Source organism: Martes martes (assembly GCF_963455335.1).
Source record: "Martes martes genome assembly, chromosome: 16".
In the NCBI taxonomy this organism is placed as follows: Eukaryota; Metazoa; Chordata; class Mammalia; order Carnivora; family Mustelidae; genus Martes; species Martes martes.
Window position 1 is genome coordinate 51360088 of NC_137904.1, and position 22748 is coordinate 51382835.

General features: G+C 39.4%; 1 protein-coding gene across 6 annotated transcripts in view; it reads right to left on the bottom strand.

The window, feature by feature from the left end:
* Nucleotides 1-22748, bottom strand: part of BPTF (bromodomain PHD finger transcription factor) — a gene marked incomplete at its 5' end in the record, with an annotated part of 155877 nt that overhangs the window by 10396 nt on the left and 122733 nt on the right. For 2 of the 6 annotated variants that reach the window (XM_080825939.1, XM_080825938.1), the window contains 9 exons: nucleotides 2378-2462; nucleotides 3536-3728; nucleotides 4727-4900; nucleotides 7701-8035; nucleotides 13732-13957; nucleotides 14259-14341; nucleotides 15941-16857; nucleotides 17564-17786; nucleotides 20892-21109. In XM_080825939.1, coding sequence (XP_080682065.1) covers nucleotides 2378-2462; nucleotides 3536-3728; nucleotides 4727-4900; nucleotides 7701-8035; nucleotides 13732-13957; nucleotides 14259-14341; nucleotides 15941-16857; nucleotides 17564-17786; nucleotides 20892-21109 — 2454 coding nt within the window. The remainder of the gene's footprint in view (nucleotides 1-2377; nucleotides 2463-3535; nucleotides 3729-4726; nucleotides 4901-7700; nucleotides 8036-13731; nucleotides 13958-14258; nucleotides 14342-15940; nucleotides 16858-17563; nucleotides 17787-20891; nucleotides 21110-22748) is intronic. The other 4 variants (XM_080825943.1, XM_080825942.1, XM_080825941.1 and 1 more) reach the window with 2 other exon arrangements.

Below are 22748 nucleotides of genomic sequence, written 5' to 3' on the forward strand. Positions count from 1 at the left end.
CACTAAACATACTGTTTTGAAATAAATATTTTCAAAGAAAATTTTTGAAAAAATATTTTCAAAGAAAATATTTCCTCTCAAAAGTATAATAATACTCAGTGTTTTCAAGAGTAGAGAGGGAAGGATACGTATATATGCTATTACTGGAAACTGGTTCAATTTGCAGAAGTGATATTTGAAAATATTTATCAAAAGCCTAAAAAGTAAATATATATTCTTTTGACCCAGAAATTCTAATTCTAACTCTAGAAAATCTATTTCTAGGAATTTCTTCTCAGAAAACAAACAAGTGCAGGCAAATGCATAAACAAAGATGTTCGCAGAAGTGTTGCTTATAGCAGCAAAAACTGCACACAAGTGAAAAACCCATTAATTGGGGGCGATTAAATAAATTACTTTAATGGAATACGATTAACAACGATGTAGGTCTATACCACATATTTTCACGTGGTATGAAAAAATGTACTGACAAGCTTATAAAGTATGTTATAAAACATGGTCTAATCATATAACCCTATTTCTGTTCAAGAAAATTTATAAAAGCTGCTAATCTTGTTGGCTCCCTCATTCCCTGAAAAGAAACTACGATTTTCAAATTAGCCTCTATCTTTGTACATATCTTCTCTGCATTTCTAAATACATTTATGTGGCCTAGAAAATACAGAATTGTTTGCTGCTTGAAACCCAGGTATTTTTCTGTGACTTTGACTCTGCTTTCACTAGTATGTCCTGGAGATCTGTATTACCTTTGTGTACATACCTAACTACATAAGAGGCTGTTAACATTTTGGTGGTATTAAAAAAAAGAAGAAGGAGGAGGGGAAAAAAAGGACAGAAAATAACCCAGCTCTTAAAGAAAAGAATTATGGTTAAATAAGTTAAGGTATATTCAATTCACAAATTACTGAAAGCCCTTAAAGTCATGTTATTGAAGGTTAACAACACAGGAAGATGTTTGTTAGATGATTATACAAATATATTTTTAAGTTTATTTAATTATTTAAATAATCTCTACACCCAACATGGGGCTCGAACTCACAATGCTGAGATCAAGAGTCCCACGCTCCCCTTACTGATCCAGGTGCCCCTCAAACAAATCATATTGGTCTCAATTTTAATACACACACACACACACACACACACAGCACACCAAAATGGAATTCAGTGAGGAAAAAATAAAGGTACATTTTATCTTTTCTTACTTCTTTTATTTCCTAGATTTTCTATGTTATGTTTAGAAGCAGAATTATCTGTCTAAATAAATATCCCCAGATACTCTCTCAAAAGAGATTATACAAGTCTAAAATACGTACACAGATTAGCTGCCTCTACCTTCGACATCAGAACAGAGGTAATGGCTACTTGTTTATTTTTAGTTTTAACTAAGCTTCACTTATTTCCCCTCCACGTTTTTTCCCCCTCTTTGAAGTTGCGTCAAACACAAACCCTTCTTATTTAAAAAAATTGAGATATAATAGACATATAACATTGTATCAGTTTTAGGTGTACAACATAATTACTTGGTATATCAATATACTGCAAAGTGATTGATTACTCAATAAGTTTAATTAACACCTGTTCCCAACCACATACAGTAAAAAAGCCTTTTTTTTTCTTGTGATGAGAACTTTTCAGGTAACTCTCTTAGCAACTTTCAAATACACAGTAAAATCCTTCCCATTTAAAAAATGCTTAGCTGGCTTTTGAACTACTTCTCATCAGCTAGAGCTAATTCTTACTTTGGCAATTTCAGAAGCTTTTATCTACATTTTAATTTTTATAATTTCATTTGCAGATAAACTATTTTTAGCACAAGCACCTGAAACTGTTCATAACAATACAATCACTTGTGGCTGTTACTTATTACCATTTTTTTTTTTTTTTTTGTCCTGGGAAATAAGGGTATAGTCTCTTGGCTCTCTACTCAGGCCCACCGAACGTGCTTTCCTTCAGGAAAAGATGAGGAAAAGGTGACAGGGAGTGATGAGAGGCTCAGACAGACCCTGATCTGTGCACTGATTTCATTCATCTTTTATATAGCTGCATAGTACTCTGCTCACGTATCATCTGATTCAGCTGTTCCTCTACAGATTTACTGATGGCCCCTGATTTCATTTCTGGTTTTTCCGGACTTACAAACAGTCTGAGACGAACAACATACTTTTGCACATGTAAATCCTAAGAAATGAAATTGCTGGGTCCAAGGGAATGCAGATTTAAACTTTCATACACACTCCCCATTTATCCTACAAGTTACCATGCCAATTTATTCTTCCACCGGCCTTGCTCAACATATCCTCACAATGTATCAGTTTCATGGATGATAATTAACTACTGAGATATCTGAAAACACTCCATATTCAACTCAAGTACCTACCCATAGGTTCCTTAATAACACCGTAATAATCTGGTGCATCATTAGGATCCACTGGTTCAAGGAAAGGCCAGGCCATCTTATGGGCCTATAAGGGGGGGCAGAAAACAACATTATTGTCAGGTGGAAATATTCATTTCATTTAAGTTTCCCAATTGAGTTATTCTATCAATCAACCTCTAAACTCCAGAAGTCAGTTTTAAACCTGAGAGATGAAATTATTTTATAATTATTTTATACTAGAGTTTCACTCTAGTCATCAATCATCTCGGGTGAGCATACTCCGTACTAAGGGTTCTCGAAGGGTGGGCTGAGGACCTCAGCTGGGGTGGGTGGAGCACTAGCTTAGAAGTCAGAAGCTTGTACTCTCATCCCTATGTGATAACCTGTTACCTGTACAGCTAGAGGGAATAGGTTCCAAGTGTGGAATGGTTCCCACTGCTAATGAGGTGACAGAGACATGCTATTAAATAACTTCATCCACATACTGAGACCACTGTTCTCTTTTCAGCCCTTTTTAAAAAATCTGTATTTTCCTTTAAAGATTTTGATTTTGAGTAATCTCTACACCCAAGGCAGGCTCAGACTCACGACCCCAAGATCAAGAGTTGCATGCTCTTCTGACGGAGCTCGCCGGGTGCCCCCTCACTAGGATTTAATCAAATTGTTTTTCAATCTACAGTGGTGAGGTAAACTTGTCTTTAAAAATTAAATCTAGGTTAAAAAAGTGAGTCATTTGGGGCGCCGGGGTGGCTCAGTGGGTTGAGCCTCTGCCTTCGGCTCGGGTCATGATCCCAGGGTCCTGGGATCGAGCCCTGCATCGGGTTCTCTGCTCGGCAGGGAGCCTGCTTCCCCCTCTCTCTCTCTGCCTTCCTCTGCCTACTTGTGATCTCTGTCTGTCAAATAAATAAATAAAACCTTAAAAAAAAAAAGTGAGTCATTTTAAAACCAAGTGTTAAACAACTGTGTTCCTGTGTGGATATGGTTAACCTCATGATATCAGCATGTGAAGGACTGAAGTCTGGAGTACTTCACTAGGCTAGCCAGGAGTCAGGAAATAATCACAGACTCTGTGACTGGAAGGTTCGAACCCTAGAAACGTCTCCAAAGTCACGCTGGTTGACTTCCTCTTCAAACGCTGCGCATAGAGCGGTTTCTCACCTGTAAAGAACGAAGCACCCTTTTTAAACCCTCATAATCTTTCTCTGTCAGCGGCGTGAGCACTGTCATGGCATCCTCTGTTGACTGGCACTGTGGACAGACATACTCGTCAATGAGCTCTGCCTCACTCTGCAAGATGCCAACGCAGCGCCCATGGTACCAATTCTGACACCGATCACAGCCAATATAAAATCTGTAAGATCCGAAATGGAAATGTGAGTTCAAAACAGATGGGATCACATTACACAATTTATTTTAAAGAACACTAAAACATGCACCTGAAAAGATTCTAACTCTGGGTATAAAATAGTTTTAGTATTACAACTGTTTTAATACTTTTGCAGCTTGGCATTCAACTGTGTTAATTTAGTGTTTCTGATGTTAAGAACAAGCAATAAAAGTTTATTAAGAACACTGTGTAGGGGCGCCTGGGTGGCTCAGCTGTTAAGTGTCTGCCTTCGGCTCAGGTCTTGATCCCAGGGTCCTGGGATCAGGCCCGCATCAGGCACCCTGCTCGGCGGAAAGCATGCTTCTCCCTCTCCCACTCCCCCTCTCTCGCTGTGTCTCTCTCTGTCAAATAAATAAAATCTTTACCAAAAAAAAAGAAAAGAAAAAAGAAAGAAAGAAAGAAAGAAAAAAAGAACACTGTGTAATAGTGGAGAATTAATACGAAGAAAAATGCAAAATATTTAATTGACTTTAAAGCTCAAAACAAAATAAACCAAAAATCTTTCAACTAGTACTGTATCAAATGGGAAGCTGGTACTGGCCACCCAACCGGGAGTTCAAAATCCTATAAGCTAATAACAGAGTCTCAGAAATTATACCCAAATTAGTGTTTTTTTTTTCCCCTAACCTACAATAAAGCGCCATTTCAAACACTGATAAAGTCCAAACAAGTCAGGCTATTTTAATCTCATTAATTTCTATGTTACATATTGAAGAATCAAGTCGACCATTAAACCATATTTTCCCCCAATGCATCTCAAACATTCACTATGAAGCAACATAAATTTTGAAGGGGAGGTAAAGAGGGAAAAAAAGAGAAAAAAAATTGGAAAGGAATTTGTAATGTAAGTGTATAATATATGCAGAAAAAGATCTTGCTTTTTATTTTAAAATAAATAAGTAACCAGTCAGAGCAATTTGGCTTCCTAAATTATTAAATATGATGCTCTTATCAGAACTCACTGTGACTCATCATAAGGTGTTCTGCAGATACAGTACAATTCCTCACTGCTGCCCTCTTGTGCCCGTTTACAATCATTACAGATGTACACATCCATTTTCTTAGCCTCCTTTTCTGTGATGCCAACACATTCTCCATGATACCAGTTAGTACAAAGATCACAGCCAATATAGAACCTAAAAGTATTCACAATGAAAATGACAATGTAATTGTCATTTTGAGCTGCATGATACTTAAATCTGTCTTCCCTGTCCTGATTCACTTTCTTACAGGATTACTTTCTGCAATGAGTCAGCTAAACATCCTGCATCCGACCATTCTACGCCTGGCAAACTACAGCATCTGACACTGTATCAAGTGTAGAAACATAAAATCACTCACATCAATTTCAACAAATACACTGTTCAGTGAAATATGGGTCTTTAAAAACATACTGGAATTTGAAAAAATAAACAACACACTGATGGTAATGTCTCCCTCTTAATGAATGTGTATAAAACTGTACAGGCACAAAAACCAAAGCCAAAGAATCAAAGACTTACATCTGTCAAACCTATGCCACAGAAGCCATTTCAAATTCAGGGCTATTTCTTAGATAGGTTTGAAAATGTATCTCACAGATTAAATTTGAAAACAAAGCAAAGCGCAAACACCAAGAAGTTACACTACAAGGAACATGCAGGTCAGCCAGGTGTAGAAGATAAATGGTCAAAATGTGATATGAAGAAGAAATCCAAGAAAAGTATATGTGGTAATTCAATTTCTATTAAGTTTTCTAAATTAACATGGGAATTTAATTATAACAGATTACGACATGGGCCAGTTTTTCAATGTAATGTACGTGACAATGTGGAGAGTGACTAAGTTAATTACCTGGTAAGGAACTGCTTCAACTCAAAACGGGGGAGACACAGTGTGGAGTGTGGTATGAGAACAGGTAGCCAAGACAGCAAGTAATTGGCGAGCTGGGGCGCTATGGGTACGTAACTGAGGGTAATCACATGCAGTTAACCCTCAAGGCTTTTGTAATGTAAGATCCCAAATGACAGAATGAATGAAAAGCATCTCTACGACAAACAGAGTGTATCTAAAAGTGCTGGCAGCGCGATGTAGGAATGCCATGTAAAAATCACAGCAAGAATTAGTGTGGACCCTAAGGGACCTGACTGGCTTGCTGGTGGTGGTTCTACCCAAGTCTTTCTTGGTCGATTCACCTGGAGAAATGGAACTGGTCCTCAAACTAACCTGCCATCTGAACGTAAAGGAGTAATAATATAGGACTGTGTAGTTCATCCTAGTCCCACTAATTTTTTTATTTTGAGAAGTGAGACTCCTGCATGATTTTCACCAGGGGCTGGGCCTTCAGGGTGTTTCTGGATGTGGCCGTCACTGGATGGCGCGCAATGCGTTCTGCAAGTGAGCTCATGACTTGAATTTCAAGTGTTAGTCACTCTCACTAGATTCCCAAACCAGCCTAGTTTGGTACAAGAGATTACCAAGTACTCCTAAAGAACACTAACTCATCCCGACTACAACAGGGAGTGGATGAACTTGGTCTATTGAAATTTTAGTAACAACAAACTGAAAAATAGGAAATACCCACGAGACGATGAGGCGATCGCAGCAGAATGAGGACATGTTCATGCGTGCCTCATTTTAGGCAACGTAAGTATGACAAAACCGTGTGTGAGATGAATCTCTGTGATCTGAATATTTTAAATAAGCCAAAGAAGTCTAATTATTTAAATGAAGTCCATAAGCGGATATTTTTGTAAAGAAAGTAGATCATGTTCTGTTTTGTTCTGTAAATCGCTGAGTATTCTTGTGCTTAAAGGGAGGCATGCTTGTTGTAGACTAAGGGCAAAATCAGTTAGCAGGGCCCCACTTTCCACATTATCTGTCATTTCCAATAAAGACAATGAAAAGGGAAGATGCCAAAACTGAGGTGCTTAATTCAACACACAGCTAAATCTAGCAATAGAAAGTGTTGATCTAGCACCTGGTTATAATTTTAAATAGCACCGCCAAAGCAGCTTCAAAGTTGCAACTTAAAAAACGTCATTAAAAAGATCACTATTTTATTTTATAAATTGATTAGGCATCCACTGAAGGTAGATATTAAGCATGGCTAACTCTAAATAATCATGTATTTTTAGCACAAACTTCTTGGTACTGCAAAAAACACTAGTTAGCCTGACTTTAAAAAGCTGGCCTATATTTAAATACTCAAAATGAAAGCTAAATACTTTGTTGAATGATAATGATAAAAAAAAAGAAACTGCATTAATGGATTAGTGTTTTTAAAATCTTGTATAGATCACCAAATACAAGTCACAACAGCCAAAAACAGCTTCCAGCTGCCATGCTTTATTATCACATTTTTGAGTGTCATTCTTGAAGACTGAGTGAAAAGAACACTCCAGCTTTTGTCCCCAAAAAGAAAGTGGGAACTTTGACAAAAATAATATTGTCAGTATTACAATACCAAAAACATAGAATTGCTTAAAATTGAACAATAAAAAACCAGAACCACTCAAACTTGAAACCTTGTGCACCATTCATATCAGATAGTGGCTAAGATTTGATGTAATCATAAGGTTGTGAACAGGTTCCAGAAAGGCTGCTCTCAGCTTTGGGCAGCAGTAATAAGAGACCTCCTTCTCCAGACAACATTACTAATTGATTTGGAGTTAATCCAGAGAGAAGAGGAGAAAGCAAAAGAGCAACAGAAAGCTTGTTTTTGACAGAAAAGAATACGATGAAGAACAAACATGAATCATGAACACGTAAAATACAAAAATTTTTACTTCTCAAGTTTAAGAACATCAGCTACAAGACCACATATGAAACATCATTACCCTTACTTTCAACTACTTTCATTGACATTGCTACCAATACACTCATTTTCTTCGCAACTGGAAATTTAACAGCTAAACTTTTAAGAAAATAAACTAGAGCCCGAAAAGATCTACTCACTTAGATTCATCATAAGGCGTTTTACAGATACAGTAAAGCTTTGTGTCCTTCTTAGTTTCCTTTGAGGTAGTAGAGATCATTTTCTTCTTCTTGGACTTGGAGCTTGAGTCTCTTTCTTCTTCTCGCTTCCTCTTCTGGGAAGCCGCAGGCAGTGTGGCCGTGGCTGTGGCTGTGGCCGTGGCCAGGGGGCCTGTGTGCTGCGGGGGAGGCGGAGGCGGGGGTGAAGGCGGAGGGGCTGGAGGCGCAGGCGGCGCTGCAGGCGAGGTGGCCGCCACTGCTGTGGCCTGCACCATGTCTTTCTCTTTCTTAATTTTCAAGTCTCTCTTGAGTTCTTCCTGTTGTCAATTAAAGACAATACAAGACTGTCACTGGACTTAATGTAAATGCACAACGTGGTCAGAGGACTTTACATGATCTTCCTGGACTTACCTCCCTTGTCGGAGCCGCTCCACAGTTCAGCCTAGTGTGAGGGAGGTGAGTAACGAGTGTCCTAACCATACGCTGAACCCAATCAAATCCACGAGAAATATAAAGAGAAGATAATGCAACAACTGGAAAGCTGCTATCTTCAAAGAAGATCTGACAGAAAGATGACCAAGTTTCTGAAAACAATGCCCCTCCTGGCTTGCCTGTGTTGTGTCAGTTGTTGCTCAGAATGGGATTCAAGTGTCCTCACCCACCGGCTGCTTCCTTCTGGCTGCTCTCTGTCTGTGTCCTTGGAGCGAGACCCACCAAGAACTGAACATGACACTCAAGATGTGGTCTTTGACCAGCCCAAAAACTGAATGAGAGACAGACTTGCCTTGTTTATTATGCTCCTATGTCTAGAACTGAAGAATGCAGGGAAAGCGATTTTAGCAATACGCATTTTGACATAAATTAATATCCTTACTTCTCTTCATGTGAAATAATTCATAGACACACCTAGTGCTACAACTTATTCTTTGAAATGCTTATTTCCCTAGAGAAAGAAAAGCTATTGTCATTGGCATCCATGTATAAACTTGGTTTAATGAATTTTTTTTTCTATCTAACATCTAGATAGTCTTGTGAGAAGGTAAAGCTGTATGACTATTCAGCAACCCTTCTCTATTATTTTTTTTTTGAAGATTTTATTTATTTATTTATTTGACAGATAGAGATCACAAGTAGGCAGAGAGGCAGTCGGAGAGAGAGGAGAGAGGAGGAAGCAGGCCCCTCCCCGAGCAGAGAACCCGATGCGGGGCTCGATCCCAGGACCCTGGAATCATAACCTGAGCCGAAGGCAGAGGCTTAACCCACTGAGCCACCCAGGCACTCCTGATGTTGCTTTTTAAAAGAAATCCTTGATAATTTTTTTTTTAATTTTTAGGGATTTTATTTATTTGCAACAGAAAGATGCAGAGGGAGAGAGCATGAGCAGGGGGAGAGGCAGAGGCAGAGGGAGAGGGAGAAGCAGACTCCCTGCTGAGCCAGAAGCCTGATGTGGGGCTTGGTCCCAGGACCCCAGGATTAAGACCTGAGCCGAAGGCAGACGCTTAACCATCTGAGCCACCCAGGTGCCCCAACCCTTCTCTCTTTAAAAATGAAGCCTAAACTTCTTCTGAGGGAAGAAAGTAAATTGTGGGTGCCATTGTCCCAGTTAATATGATGTGTTTATAACATAATGAAATAGATTTTAGAAAGATCAAGATGGTGTAGTGGGGTGGGGTGCCTGGCTGGCTCAGTTGGTAGAGCATGCGTCTCTTGACCTCACGGCTGTGACTTTGAGCCCCATGCTGGACACAGAAGTCACTTAAAGAAAAAAAAGTTACAGTGCTTACACACTTTGATCCCCTGCTTCAGGAACATACCAATGATAGTAAAATACAAAACAGAGAAGACTGAAAAGACAGACCCATGCTTGAGTAAGATATAAACGTCTCTATGAAATGGAAACACAAAACTGTGCACAGGGCTGAAACTGCAGGCCTGCGGGATTCCAGATTCAGAACTAGGAGGTGGAAGCCCAACAACAACCCGCTTCTGCAGAGAGAAGGGGACTCGCATGCTTCGTGGGAGTGGGCCTCCAGAACAGGCTCCCGGCTTGATGGAAGGGTTGGCTGGTCTGCTGGGCCTCCAGAGAGGAAACAAAAAGAAAACTCACTTCAGTGCAGATGCTGTGCACCTGGGTGGCTCAGTCGGTTGAGTGTCTGACCCTTGACTGTGGCTCAGGTCATGATCTAGAGCTGTGAGATGGAGCCCCACATCGGGCTCTGTGCTGGGGGTGAAACCTGCTTAAGATTCTCTCTCTCCCTCTGCACCCCACTAACCTGCTCCCACTCTCTCGAAAAAAGAGAAGAAATAACTGAATCTGAATTCATTCCAAATGCAATTTTATAGAACAATTTGGCAAAAACTTTGTAATAATTATGTTTGAGACGTTCAAAGAGCTAAATGAAGGTTTAATTTAATAAGAAATTATTTTAACTTAATAAGAAATTATTTTGTCAATAAGAGAAGCAAAGGCGGATGGAAGAGAGATAAAAATGTGGAACACAGGATATTTTTAGGGCAGTGGAATTATTCTGTATGATACTATAATGGTAGAATTCTGTATTCTGTATGTAAGATGGCTAAATGACATGATACATTTGTCAAACTCCTAGAACTGCGTAACACAAAGAATGAAACAATGTAAACATGGACTTTATTTAATGATAATGTATCAATATTGGCTCATCAGCTGTAAAACATGGCCACACTAATGGTAATAGAGGAAACTGGGGTGTGTGTGTGGGTGGGTGGGGGAAACAGTATACAAGAACTCTTTCTGCATAATTTTTCTGTAAATTTACACTGCTCTAAAAAATAGTCTATTTAACAAGAGACAAACAAATCATACAAGAACACGGAAGACAAATCACATATATCGAAAATAAAAAATTAATTTATAATTAAAAATTACTTTAAAAATATGCTAGTACATATACATTTGAATATTGCCCTTCAAAGCAAATTATATTAGCCATAAATTCTATTAGTTAAAATAATGGTGAATGTCTTCTTTCTAAAAGTATAATAACTTTTCTTCCTTATTAGATTATGTAATATACTGTCAAGAAGACCACACTGTAGGATGTTTACAGCAGAAATATTTTTAGGGTACCTGGGTGGCTCAGTGGGTTAAGCCTCTGCCTACAGCTCAGGTCATGATCTCAGGGTCCTGGGATCGAGACCCATGTTGGGCTCTCTGCTTGGTGGGGAGCCTGCCTCCCCCCGCCCCGACTCTCTGCCTGCCTCTCTGCCACTTGTGATCTCTCTCTCTGTGTCAAATAGATAAATAAAATCTTAAAAAAAAAAAAAGAAATATTTTTAAATGGCTATAAAGTATAATGAATGCAGAAAAATGTTCAGTATATGTTGTCTCCAGTGTGATTCTATTTCTGTATAAATTACGTTTATATAAGAATATATCTATTAAAAATAATATATACAAGATATATTCTAAGAATTATTTTAAAATGGTCATCTTTGGAGGGGGGCACACTGACTTACACATTATTTTTACTTGTTGGCCAAGCTAATTACTTTGAAAGACATCTGAATGTACATGTCCAATTTATTTACTTATATGTAAAGAATACAGACTATTAGCAGAACATGGAGTGGGAATAGCGCATGACACACGTTAGATGTGAAATAAACGGCTACTGAGTGAACTGAATGGATAAGTCACGTTATATATACGATTCTGCAACCTGAATTTTTTATTTAGTCATTTATCACTGAGAATTTCCCCAAAGAATTAAAAACAAAAAGGACCAATCCTACACACACCCTTTTGTTAAAATGGGAGTCCACTGTGTGGACACTCCCAAATATATTTAATCCAGTGGTTCCCAGCTGAGGGTGGTGCTGGTGCCTCAAGTACGTGAGAATGTAGGTGGAGGAGACAAGGTCATTTCTTGGGTTGGAGGCGATGATAAAGAGCATTTAGTACCCAATCTTATACTTTCTACAATATGTAAAAATCTGGCCTGTAGAAAAGGCCTGAAGTACTTCTGTTGAGAAATACTGATTACCAATCTTTTCTCTGTGGATTTCAGACAGATTCCAAAATTTTGTTATAAAGATCGGCATTCATTATCCCCTTGCTCATGTATCTTGCCTGTTTCTTAGATGAGTTTCTAGAACTGAAATTACGGAGTATCAGAATATCCACATTTTAGAGTCTTTTGCTACACACTGATGTAATGTTTTCCAGAAATACATAATATTTTCTCTGGAAAAAGTCTTTTCATTTCACTCCTTAGTATTTAGATTGATTATCCTTTTTTAAAAAAATCTTTCGGGGCGCCTGGGTGGCTCAGTGGGTTAAAGCCTCTGCCTTCGGCTCAGGTCATGATCCCAGGGTCCTGGGATCGAGCCCCACATCGGGCTCTCTGCTCCATGGAGAGCCTGCTTTCTCCTCTCTCTCTCTGCCTGCCTCTCTGCCTACTTGTGATCTCTGTCAAATAAATAAATAAAATCTTAAAAAAAAAAAAAAATCTTTCCCCTCCAAGATTTTATTTGACAGAAAGAATGCACAAGCAGAAGGACAGGGAGAAGTAGGCCTCCCGTTGAGCAGGGAATCCAATGTGGGGCTCGATCCTAGGATCACCTGAGCTGAATCAGGCACTTAACCAACTGAGCCACCCACGCATCCCTAGGTTGACTATCTTTTTATATGTTTACTGGTATCTGGCATTTTTAAATTTGAAAACCGCTTATTTGTATGTCTTACACATTCTTGTACTAGAGTGTTCTTTTCTCTTATCTAGTTAAGTGATACTCATCGTTTTCTTACTGACCTTAAGTCGGTAAGGTCAGTAAGACCTTACTCTTTAAATTTTAGGAATACAAATTGTCATCAATGTCACAAAACTTTTTTCCTGTTTGTTACCTGTTTTTCAATATTGTTTATGGTATTTTCTTTCTTTCTATATAAAGCTTTTTCTTTTGTCATCAAATCTTTTTCCTTTGTGGCATCTGAAATCTGCAATGCGCAAAAGTGGTTTTCCCCACCCTGAGATCACAAAAATGACAATCTTGTTTTCTTCTATTATTTCTGTGGTTTTCTTTTGCACATTAGAATTTTTTATCTGAAGCAGATCTTAAGTTAAGATGAGGGGTAATATCTGCTACTATGAATTGGCTCTTTTGTTTGACACTTTTCGCAGCGCCTGTAGTCTCAACATGTGTAGTGTGTGACCACCTCACTGAAATCTCTAACAAAATTTTTCTTTTGGGGTTTTGATATAATAATCCTACCATATACAGTAAGAATTTTATCTCCTTTTTTTTTTCTTTTCTTGACTTAATGCACTAGAAATTTTTGGAGGTGATAAATAATGATGTTGGTTTTTGACAATGTCATCTGGTTTCTGACTTTAGTGGGAAGATACCTCATGTTTCAGAGTTGTGTAATGTTGGTTGGTGGGCTGATCAGCTTTCTAAAAATATTTCTCATCTTGTTACAATATACAAGGTGCTTCTAGGGATGCTTTAAATAGCCTACTTCTCTTTACGAAGCTGTTCAAATATATGTGAATAGATGTCTTCTTTCATTTTTCAATAAATCCTCTAAGGAAGCAGAGGATTAGCAATGCCTACACAATCAGTTACATATTAAGGAGGAAGTGTCTTATTTAATGGGCAACTCTTTATTTTCCATTCTTCCAACACTGGTTTGCAGTTCTTGGTCTACCTTTCTTATGAAACGTGGCTCCTGATAACTACTGGGGAGACTATGTCATAGAGCATAAAAGCTATCCCCAAGAGGGTTCCCAAAATGTTTTAAATCGATAGACCTCTTAGAGTGGCTACGTTAGAGATTACGATATACCTTCAGATATAAAACCTCTGTCCTGTTTCAAAAGACACACGTCCCACTGTTTTTAGTCTCTGTACAAAAATGTAAGTTCTAGACACAAGCTGACATTTAAAGGTTAACCAAAGTTGCAGGGGGAAGTAAGAAAATAAAGTTAAATGCTAAATGTTGGACACAGAAGGAAAGGAAATACCTTCTTACCTGCACTTCAATCTGTAGGTCTTTGTCCAGGAGCGCTCTCTTTTTTAGTATTTCAGCTTTGAGTTGCTCTTTGTGTTTGAAGAGCAGCGCAGAGAGCTTGGTGGCATTCTGCTTGCTACGTTTCTGTTCCACGCTCTCTTCACGCTTCCGTTTTTTTGCTGCCTGTTTTTCTTCTTTATCTATCTTATCCAAAATATACTTCATCACCTGGTTACACACAATCATTCTAGAGAGAAATATACAATCCATGTGATGCTGAGCATTTCATTCCGAAATGGCTTAAGAAATCATTTTTCTGTATCTCTATGGTTGATACACAAACTTTCTATGATTGGAAAGTTTCAAAGAGTGATTCAAACCAGTCATGAGCAGCTAGTAGTGCCAAGTGTTCTCATTTAACGAACTTCAGCCAAGATTAAAAAAAACAACAACTGCAAACTCAGACCTCCTGTGCATGTGCATGCTAAAGAGGAAAGGCTGGTATTCAACGAGTCCCTGTGTTCCTGGGTTTTAACATTTCTCCCTACCTTTGATTCTCTTCTCTTTCGGCTGGAGTCATGGTCTTTTTCTGCTTTAAATGTTCTATTACAGCATTATGCTTCATCACCACCTTCAGGACAGAACAAAATCCCAAAGTGCATATTTTATATAATGACTGCAAGTTGGTATACAGAAAACAACAGCAGAAATCTGAGCATGTGTATGTTTCCCAAAGAAGCTGTAAGAATTTTATATCCTAATACAAATAAGATTAGAGCTACAACAATATGGCCTGAGTGCTTACCGTGTACTGGGCATTGTGCTAAGTAAGCACTGGACATTACCTCAATTAGTCCTCCTAACAACACTGAAGGGGATCATTTTATAGAAGAGATTCTGAGACATGAAAAACCGAATTCACTTGTTTGAGATTAAGTACTATAAGCTGTAATTTTTACCCAGCTATCATTCTCCAACAGCCATTTTTTTTAAACATTACGCTCTCTTCCTTGGAATCAATTTCAGATTCTTTCCCCTCCTTCCCCGTCCCACTTTGTACAGAGATTAAGATAAAGACAGACATTGTAATAATTCTCAATTTACAGACTACACAATACTAAAAGCTGGGTAATGATGCATTTGAACATATACATGACATCAAGTTATAAGAATATTTCCATACATGTTTAAAATCCCTTTGCTGTTTAAAAAGTGCTTCTAACCATGTTGTATTAGAATCACCAAACGTGCTAAGAGACCAGGTCTGAACTATTCGCCACCTAAAACGAAATGATGCTCTTATGACGTGACAGAGGTGCTGACTATCGCCACAATGGCGATCATGTTCCAAGTAGCAGTCTATCAAATCAACATACTGTACACCTTAAATTTATACAATGCTACACGTTGAACATATCCCAATAAAGAATAAAAAATACTTCTACATACATGACCTCATTCAATCATTACAATAATCCTGTATGGCTGGAAAGAGAGGGAGTATTAATGAGGATATAGAGCTCAGAAGGGAGAGATGAGTTTCACAGACTGTGAATGGAAGACCCCGGAACCGAACGCAGGTCTCATTGACTTGGGAACACTTGAAATCCACACTCAAACTCCTCACATAAGGCTGTCGATGCAAAGACGGTTTTCTCCAGTGATGCTACAGGATCTTATACGTGTGACTTCACTTTAAGTAGAATAATTCTAACTCCTCTAAACGGCCTTACTTCACTAAGACGCTACTGGAGGATGACACTTTTTATTTAAGCTATGGAACAGAAGAACATCAACCTTTTACGAGGGTGTGGTTAGAAATGCAAATGAGCCCCCACTGTCTATAATTTGCTTGGCCTACATGCAAACTAAGGAGCGACAATTGCAAATAACTTCAAACAAAGGGCTATGGCGCCTAAAGTGGCTTTGAGCTGGGCAGACCTTCAAGTTTTGTATTCAGGGGTACTTAACCTCCTAACTCCATTCTTCCCATCTTAGTTCTCCTGGAATACAGGTAGTTCTTCTAATAAGCACTGATTGTTTACATCCAACCAAGAGTTTCAAGCCCCGGTAGTCTTTCGTTATACCTCGTCAATCCAGTGCTGCTTCTAAATTGAACCATCAATGCCTTTTGTCTCATGTCGGAAACCTAACACAGCCAACACTAGGTCTACTGCACAGCACAACCATTCAAGCTACTGAACATGCTGCTTTTACTTAATAACTTTACCTGTTTCTGAATGATTTCACTTTGATTAGAAGCTTGGAGGGTGTGTTCCCGCTTAATTTCTATCTGTTGCTGCTTCTTCTTTTGCTGCTGATCCCTGAGTTGCTGAACCCTTTGCAACTGCTCTTGCACACTGGCTGCCTGCACTGTAACCACATTCTGAATCGGGTGAGTCTGCACAGGACTGCTTTGCTGAATTTGAATAGGTAACTGGAGTTTGATTTGCTGGGGCACACCACCTTGCTGAGCCTGTATCTGAGCCACAACCTGCGACTGGATCTGAGAGAGAACCTGGACTTGTTGCAGCTGAGGCACAGCAATGACTTGGGGCTGTGGCTGCTGTATCTGGAGCTGAGGACGGGATGGGGATGAAACAGTAACTTGACTTAACGTCTGTCCTGATGAAAGAGTTTGAGTTGGAGACTGTACCTGGGGTTGTGATTGTGGCTGGCCCTGGGAAGGTATCGGAAGAGATGTATGTGGCTGAATTGGAATCGGTTGTGAGGTTGTAGTCTGAACCTGGGATTGCTGTCCAGGAGACACTTGGGATGGAGTCGATGGACGTATTCGAGTCTGTGGTGGACTTTGGACGCGAGCAGGAGACTGTCCTTGGACATGACTTTGAGGCTGACACTGTACTGCGACCTGGGGTTTGGATGACTGTGCTTGGGTGGGTTGTGCTTCAGAAGGGACATGGGATGCAACAGTTGTTTGGGTCTGAACTTCAGGCTGAGTCTGAACTTCAGGCTGAGCTGGGGACGGGGGCTGGGTTTGGGGCTGGGGCTGAGCTGAAGGCTGAGCAGTCTGTGGCTGGGCTTCTGGAGGACTCACACTTGATGACTGAGCTGGCGGCAGGGTTTTGGCTTGTTGCACCTGTGTCGGGGGTGATAATTTACTCTGTCTTTGTTGTTCACTTGTACCTGTGAAAAAGAAAGGCCAAATATTTCTATTACTCTAGAACACAGGACCTTGGTAAAGAAGAATTTGAAGGGGATTTTCTAAAGGTGAGAATTCTGAATTTCAGTATAGAAGACTGATGCCTTAGAAATGCGTTCCACAAACACACCTGAGTTAGGATTCTCCTAACTGGGGAGCCAGGTCTGCTTCAAGGCTGCCCTCTGCACATGCTGCTCACTCTCCAGAGCGCTGGGTTTTAAAGCAAAGTGCCATCTCTGGAAATCAGTCAGGACTTCTGGCACAGGCTAATGCTAAACCCTCATTTTTCTCCTATGGCATGGTGAGGGCGGCTTGTAGGAGGCGGCTAGCGAAGTGGTTCTGGACCTGCAGCTCTCAGATGTAGGCTATGAGGTGGACAGACAGACCCAGCTTCCCTGAGATTATCTGCAAGATTCAATCAGTGCCTACAAGGCTGGGCAAGAAGTAAGTGTGGGCATAGTTACCATGACAGCCACAATTTTTTTGCTCCGTACCCCAATTTTCTGTATTTTTTATGGGGGGATGGAGGGGACAGGGAGGAATAAGAGACACTGAGGGTGACCAGTCATCTCATAAGCTCACTGGCTTGAGGCATATCCCCCCAAAGATAAGCAGTGGGCCTCCCATCCCTCTATTAGCCCAGCCACTGGAGTAAGAACATGCAGCATTGCTGGTAACCCCAAGTTCTACCTGCTGCTGTCGTGGAGACGGTGGTGGTGGTGGTGCTGGCTGCTGTGGCTGTTGTTGCCAAAGGTGTAAAGAGGAACCGCTGAACGGTACCATTTGGCATGGCAGCTTGCATCAGCTGTTGTCCTGGACCCGGAAGTATAGTCACCCCCTGAGGTATCAACTGCAACTGTCCAGTCGTTTGACCTTGTCCTTGAATTACTACTGTCAAACCTTGATTGCCACCCTGTGGAGAAGAACAGACAACATATAAACAGTGTTCACTGGGACACCTGGGTGGCTCAGTTGGTTAAGCGGCTGCCTTCGGCTCAGGTCATGATCCCAGCGTCCTGGGATCAAGTCCCACATTGGGCTCCTTGCTCTGCAGGGAGCCTGCTTCTCCCTCTACTACTCTGTCTGCCTGTGCTTTTGCTCGCTTGCTCTCTCTCTCTCTCTCTGACAAATAAATAAATAAAATCTTTAAAAAAATAAAATAAATAGTGTTCCCGGCATCAATTTGTAAGTATACCACTTCTACGGTGGAAAGATCCTTTAACATAATGAAAACATATATGTGGATGTGTACTGAACTGCATCAGAAGGAATTCATCTAAGCTAAAATAAGAATATTTATGTGGAGGGCACGGATTGCATGGAGCACTGGGTGTGGTGAAAAAACAATGAATACTGTTATGCTGAAAATAAATTAAAAAAAAATAAGTAAAAAAAAAAAAAGAATATTTATGTGGAAAGACTGATGTTGTATAGTGGAAAAAACATGAACTAACAACCCAGAGTTCCAGTCCAACCTCTCCAAATGGACAGCCAGGTATCTGTCCACAAGTAACATTACTCTTCCAGACCTGAATTTCCCCAATCTATAAAATAAGGGCACTGAGATAAATGGCTAACGCCTCCACAAAATTCCGATTATTTATATCATGTTATTATATATTATATCATCATATTATTTTATAATTTTCAAAGCATCTTTATAGATACTGTCTTGTTTGATCTTCACGATCAACTTGTGACTTTGTGGAGTAGGAGAGAAAATATTACTATGATCTTATCATTAATTAGAAATTCAAGGTTACAAAGCTCAAGTCACTTGCCCAAAGTTAGAGACCAAGTTAAAGGTAAGATAAAATGAGGAGCCTAGGTCTCCTGGTTTCAGTTTTTCAGCATGTACCAGATGACCCATGGTGTGTGTCTGTGTGTGCTTGGGGTATAGACAGGAAATGCTAACACCAAGTTAGGAGGTTGCTAATGTCTACAGAGTTGTCAAAATGGGGACCAGGAAGTAAAAACTCTGTATGTACTACCTCCTGGACACGTGTGTGCACATATCCTCAACTTTGCTAGATAATGCTAGGAGTTTTCCAAATGACTAAACCAGTTTATACTATTAGCAGTTGTGCATGAAAGTTCTTTGTTTCACGTCTTTGCCAATTTTTGATCCTGACATTTTAATTTATACTAAGCTCTTATGTACTTTTTTTTTTTTTAATAATTTTATTTTATTTATTTGACAGACCAAGATCACAAGTAGGCAGAGAGTCAGGCAGAGGGAGAGGGAGAAGCAGGCTCCCCACTGAGCAGGGAGCCCGATGTGGGGCTCGATCCCAGGACCCTGAGATCATGACCTGAGCTGAAGGCAGAGGTTTAACCCACTGAGCCACCCAGGCGCCCCTGTACTTAGTTTTAATATGCATTTCCCTCATTACTAATAGAGTTCAGTACTTTTTTTCATTTTGAACATTTAGATTTCCACTTTCCTCTTCAAGTTTGTCTTTTTTTTACAACTGAACTTTCTTTTTGCCTCCTTGATTTTTAGTAATTCTTCATGTATTTTGTATAATAGTCTTTATTTGACTGTATTTGTATTTTCTCATTCTTTTCACTTTTATAATGTTCGCTGAACTGAAGTTCTTATTCTTGATGTAGATGAATTTATAAATCTTTTCCTTTACCATTAGTGTTTTTTTTTTTTGGTTGTTTTTTGGTTTTTTTTTTTTTTTTTAAGTAAGAAAGCCTTTCTTTTCCTACCTTAGGTTATGAAGGTTTTCTTCTATCATATCTTCTGAAAGTATTATAGCTTTACCTTTCACAGGTAGGGCTTTTATCCTCCTGGAATTGAGTTTATGCGTGAGGTAGTGGCCTAGTTTCACAGCTTCCCATATAAACTTAATTGTCCCAACACCACTTACTGAACAATCTATCCTTTTCTCAGTGACCTGCAATGACACCTCTATCATAGAAGAAGTGTCCACATATGTATGGGTCACTTTCTGTATTCTCTATTGGGCTACTGGTGTGTCTTTGTTGTCTGTACCTTTCTCTGTTAACGAGGAGGGAGCATAATAAGTTTTGCTACCAGGTTATCACATAGGGCAAAACCTCCTGTTCTTCAAAAGTGTTATAAGCTATTCCTTCTTCTTTGCACTTTCACATAAATTTTTAAACATCAGCCTGTCAAGTTCCACAAAAAAAAAATCTCCTGGGATTTTTATAGGAACTGCATTCAACTGATTACTACTAGAAGAACCGATAATGATAACAATCTTACAAGACAGCAACTTACGTAGTCAAATTTTATTTTTCCCATGGAAACTGGTCAACTAGTAATGTTTTGGGGGTTAAAAAGATTATCCATCTGGCTGTTTTAGTTTACAGTCTGAAGACTCTAGATAACTGAAATTTATTTTATCTCTCCTTTGAGAAGTATTTTTGTTCGACTCTAGGAAGCAGCCATTTCTTTAAAAAATGCATTACAAACTTCTGAGAATAAGTACATGGCTGTTTTTGTTTTAAATATATTTTAGAGAGGGGCACCTGGGTGGCTCAGTGGGTTAAGCCCCTGCCTTCGGCTCAGGTCATGATCTCAGGGTCCTGGGATCGAGCCCCACGTCGGGCTCTCTGCTCAGCGGGGAGCCTGCTTCTGCCTCTCTCTCTCTCTGCCTGCCTCCGCCTACTTGTGATCTCTGTCTTTCAAATAAATAAATAAAATCCCTCAAAAAATATATATATATATTTTAGAGAGAGAGAGAGAGAGAGAGAGAGAGGAAGCAGGGGGAGGGAAAGAGGGAGGAGAGAGAGAATCTCGAGCAGATTCCCCACTGAGTGCGGAGCCTGCCCCAAGGATCAATCTCACCATCCCTGAGATCATGACCTGAGCCAAAACCAAGAGTTGGATGCTTAAACAACTAAGTCACACAGACGCCCCAAGTACATGTTTTTAAACTTACTGCAAGAATAAATAAAGGATCACCTCTAAAATTAAAATGAATGTTAAATAAGTGGAATTAAAAACTTAAAGAAAAAAAAGTTAAAATGAAGCTGTGTTACTTACGTGGCCCTGTGTTAACTGAGTGAGCTGAGCCATGGTAAGCTTCACCTGTCCCTGCTGGGGACGAGGGGACTGTGAGGCTGAAGACTGCAGGTTTGTGCTGGGTGTTCCGGAGGTTAATCCCTTCTGCGCTGGCGTCGAGGAAACTGCACTCGGGGCAGAGATGGCGGTGGAGACAGGCTGCCCTCGAATGATCTGAGTCACCACCTGCTGAGGGGCACCTACGGGCACAGCAAAATGTTCTGAATGCTCAGATGCCCTGCGGCAGCATTCTGAGTTGAAATGTTGTTCAACATGTCAGATGAGTGTGTACTTTTCAATTTTCAGAAAGACCTATGTGCCGCTGTCAGCCCAAGGATGCACTCAGACATAAACCCACACCCAGAGTCCCACCTGGCTGTCAGTGAACCTGTTTTCGCTTGGCTCACTGACAACCGTTCCCCAGTTCTTGCTATCTGCAGTAGAGTAAAAACACAGTCAATATTCTTCCTGCAAGTCTAAAGCTAAAATGACAAATAGGGAAGACTGAAGAAAAAAATACATATTAAGAGCCATTTTATGAGGCTGCCTTTCCTTAGGAATATTTAAAATAAGAAGATAATCTAATATAGAATGAATGCATATGAATTTCATATGAATTTTAAATATAACAAACAGAACCTATTCTGAACCAATTATGTTTATAAATGAGCTTTTCTTATAGCTCTTCACCAGTTTGGGAGAACCATGAGGTCAAGGATCACTTTAGCTTCAGTATCAGGGCAAAATGCTCAAAGAATACTTCCAATGCTCACTGTTCAGCATCTACTGAATGAATGAATTTAAATTAGAATGGCTCTACAGCCTTCCAAAAAACTTCCACTTCTCATTTAACTTGCTGAAACTAGAAGAAAAAAAACAGGTGGAATTTTTCCCTTGTGGAACAACTGCAACGAGTAATTACTTGATAGCTAATTTTATATTTACAATGTCCTAATTCATTATTAGTGACTACCATCACATTTCTGAGGTTTTACATTCATTTCCTGTCTTTTTTTCATTGTTGAATATACATTCCTGTAAATATACACAGACATTTCTTTTAATAAATGGTGCTTATGTATCACATTGCACATGTATAACATTTGAAAGTCTGACATTCGGAATACCCTCCCTTTTTATTTTTTAAAAAATAATGCTATGGTGAAATCCCTGTTTATAAATTTTTATGCCCTTCTAGTTATTTCCTTAAAATAAACTCCCCCCTACATTACTGGGTTTCTAGCAGGAAAACAGTACTGAATTGAATTTTAGATAGGTTATACCAAAACACACTCTCACCATCACTGAGTTTCTATTTCACTGAACATTTGCCAACCCTAGGTACTATCACTAAAGTACAATATTCCAGCAACCAAAAATGGTATGACAGCATCGTAGTCTCTGAATTTCTTCAATTACTATAAAGGGTCAGCATTTAAATCCGTGTCAAGTCGTTATGCTTCATCTGTGAACTCTCTCTCCACATTCTTCCCATTTTCCTTTTTTCCTACTTATTTACAGGTGTTTTTTTATAGATTAAGATATAAATTACAACTATGTAGTCTTCCTACTTTGCATTCTGCCTTTTATTTCTTTTTAGATCTCAAATTTCCCCCCCCCCCAATATGTATGTGTGTGTGTTTTTCTTGTTCTGGCTGTAATTTTTTCAGGTTTTCCTGCATTCTCTAATCAGATATATCTTCCCGAGTATGTTCTCAGTCATGGTATGTGTTGGCAGAGGTCTAATGCCCCAACAAAACTATAAACTGATTATTTCAGTATCACTTGCTGTAAGTCCAGTCTTTCCTTCCTAATTCAAAATGACACCTTTGTGACACT